Raw genomic sequence first — 1,822 nt, 5'->3', positions numbered from 1 at the left:
GCTTCCTGGCAGAACGAGTTCGACGAACCCTCCCCGCCTTCTGGCGCCCATGGAAGCAGATTGCCGCCGGAAGCTACTCCTCATTATGAAGCAAATTTAGATCTTTGCAGTACTCGATAAGATAGGATCAGAGTTATATCGCATGTGAGTGAGGTTATGACTACAATACAGTAAACATAAGCACGCTGGCCACTGGTTTCTGTTGGGCCGTGGCTCAGCTCGGCGATCGCCGGCCGATCGTGTTTACGGTATTCTCCTAAGCATCGAAGTTATCGAGACACGATCTAATCTGACCAACGAGGTGCCATTCCGCTATCAAAGAGACTATTCCGTGGTAATTTTGTTTGTCCAAGCATAATTATCGTGGGCTACTGTGGGTTAATTCATCCAGCTTGTGCATGTATGGTTCTCAGCGCCTGGACTATGCATTCTTTAAGACTTCCATGACAGTCTATAGCTCCTCACATCCAAAGCATACGAAGGCGCATCCTATACACTCTCCGGGAACCCTTCCCAAGACCTTTCTCCAAGTCACATGGGTCTTTATGTTGATTGGTCCACTGAATATCCACAGCCGTTCGGGTGTCACTCTAACCTGGTTGAGCTTTGAGTTGCCAGGGGAATCCCCCAAGACTTGAACAGCATAAAAGGACAGCCGTCGATCGGACTGCTGGACCTTGATCTGTTCTGTTCAGTTCTCCTTCTCGAAAAACTCCCAACGTGTTTCAGCTCTCCACAGATTCACTTCCAACCGCAACCCACCACGCCTACGAAAGTTGCCCACCCGATGGCGTGTCTCGGCCAGAAAACCCCAAATGCTTCTACCTTGGCTGACGAAATCAAGGCCATCGTCAAGGGAATATTCCCCTGACTGAAGTCGATATGTTAAGACCCTGACACGTTTACCTAGAAGAATGCTGATATTCGCCAGTCTCGCCCTCCAAGAAAGCCAAACCTCCTTGGTGGAAATTGCAAGGGCCGGCGCCTGCAGGGCTTACCCCTAAATTTATGAGTAGCGACTTTCCATAAGACAGCGGGGCGTCTACATCGTCTCCTCTATGTACAGCAATTTTCTCTTTGCATGTCGTTCAAGACTCCCAGGAATCACGTTCAAAACACGACTGCTACTAGATACAAGCGAAAGGACGAGGCATTCTGCGTGATGTGAGATCTTGGCGCTTGCCGATCAGTAGGGAAACATCGACACCTCTTCGTCGTTGGGGTCCAATGGCCTTTGTTGCCAAACACGTACTGTCAGACCCAAATGGAGGTCGATAAGCTAGTCCAGACAGCCGAGCTGTCATGTCAGAGTACAGTGCACGAACAACTTGTAGACAACATGTAGGGGAACAAAGCCTCGTTGACCACAGCTCGCCCCAGATCACCGTGTCCATGAATCCACTACAAGACATGACATACCATCATAGCGTCGCATAAAAGGATTTGGCGTATTTATAAGTATTCTGAACAGATGTATAGGAGCTCCTTTCTGCCTAACCACGGCAATCGAACCCATCCTCGATCTTAGAAACAATAAAGTTCCCCCAGTCATGTAGAGACCGGTCACACAATTGTCTCCACGCCTGAACCCCACCAAGATAAACCAGTGGCTCGACTCTCTTGTGAGGGACGTTCGCGCCGGTCCACCACGCGGTGCTATCGCGAAAGAGGGTTGACTCAAAAGCGTCCGTTACGAGACGTTTCCAAGATCGGCAAGACTCTTCCGCTGGCTCGATGGAATGTAGCTTATCCCGACGCATCCTCTCTAGGAGCCTCATCACCCAGTCAACCTGGAGCTCAATAAAAGGCGGCGCGTTGGTCT

General features: G+C 50.1%; 1 protein-coding gene across 1 annotated transcript; it reads right to left on the bottom strand.

Moving 5' to 3' along the window:
- Positions 1-1,493: 1,493 nt before the first annotated feature.
- On the bottom strand, positions 1,494-1,778 carry CTAM01_17222 (cyclopentanone 1,2-monooxygenase; the record flags this gene model as incomplete). Its single annotated transcript, XM_060533210.1, has 1 exon — positions 1,494-1,778. The coding sequence occupies one exon, from the start codon at positions 1,776-1,778 to the stop codon at positions 1,494-1,496; it is 285 nt and encodes a 94-aa protein (XP_060372212.1).
- Positions 1,779-1,822: the final 44 nt, after the last annotated feature.

This window comes from Colletotrichum tamarilloi (genome assembly GCF_030869305.1).
Source record: "Colletotrichum tamarilloi strain Tom-12 chromosome Unknown Scaffold_421.1, whole genome shotgun sequence".
Classification (NCBI taxonomy): domain Eukaryota; kingdom Fungi; phylum Ascomycota; class Sordariomycetes; order Glomerellales; family Glomerellaceae; genus Colletotrichum; species Colletotrichum tamarilloi.
The sequence above is the reverse complement of the archived record's forward strand: the minus strand, read 5'-3'. Positions and strand labels throughout refer to the sequence as shown.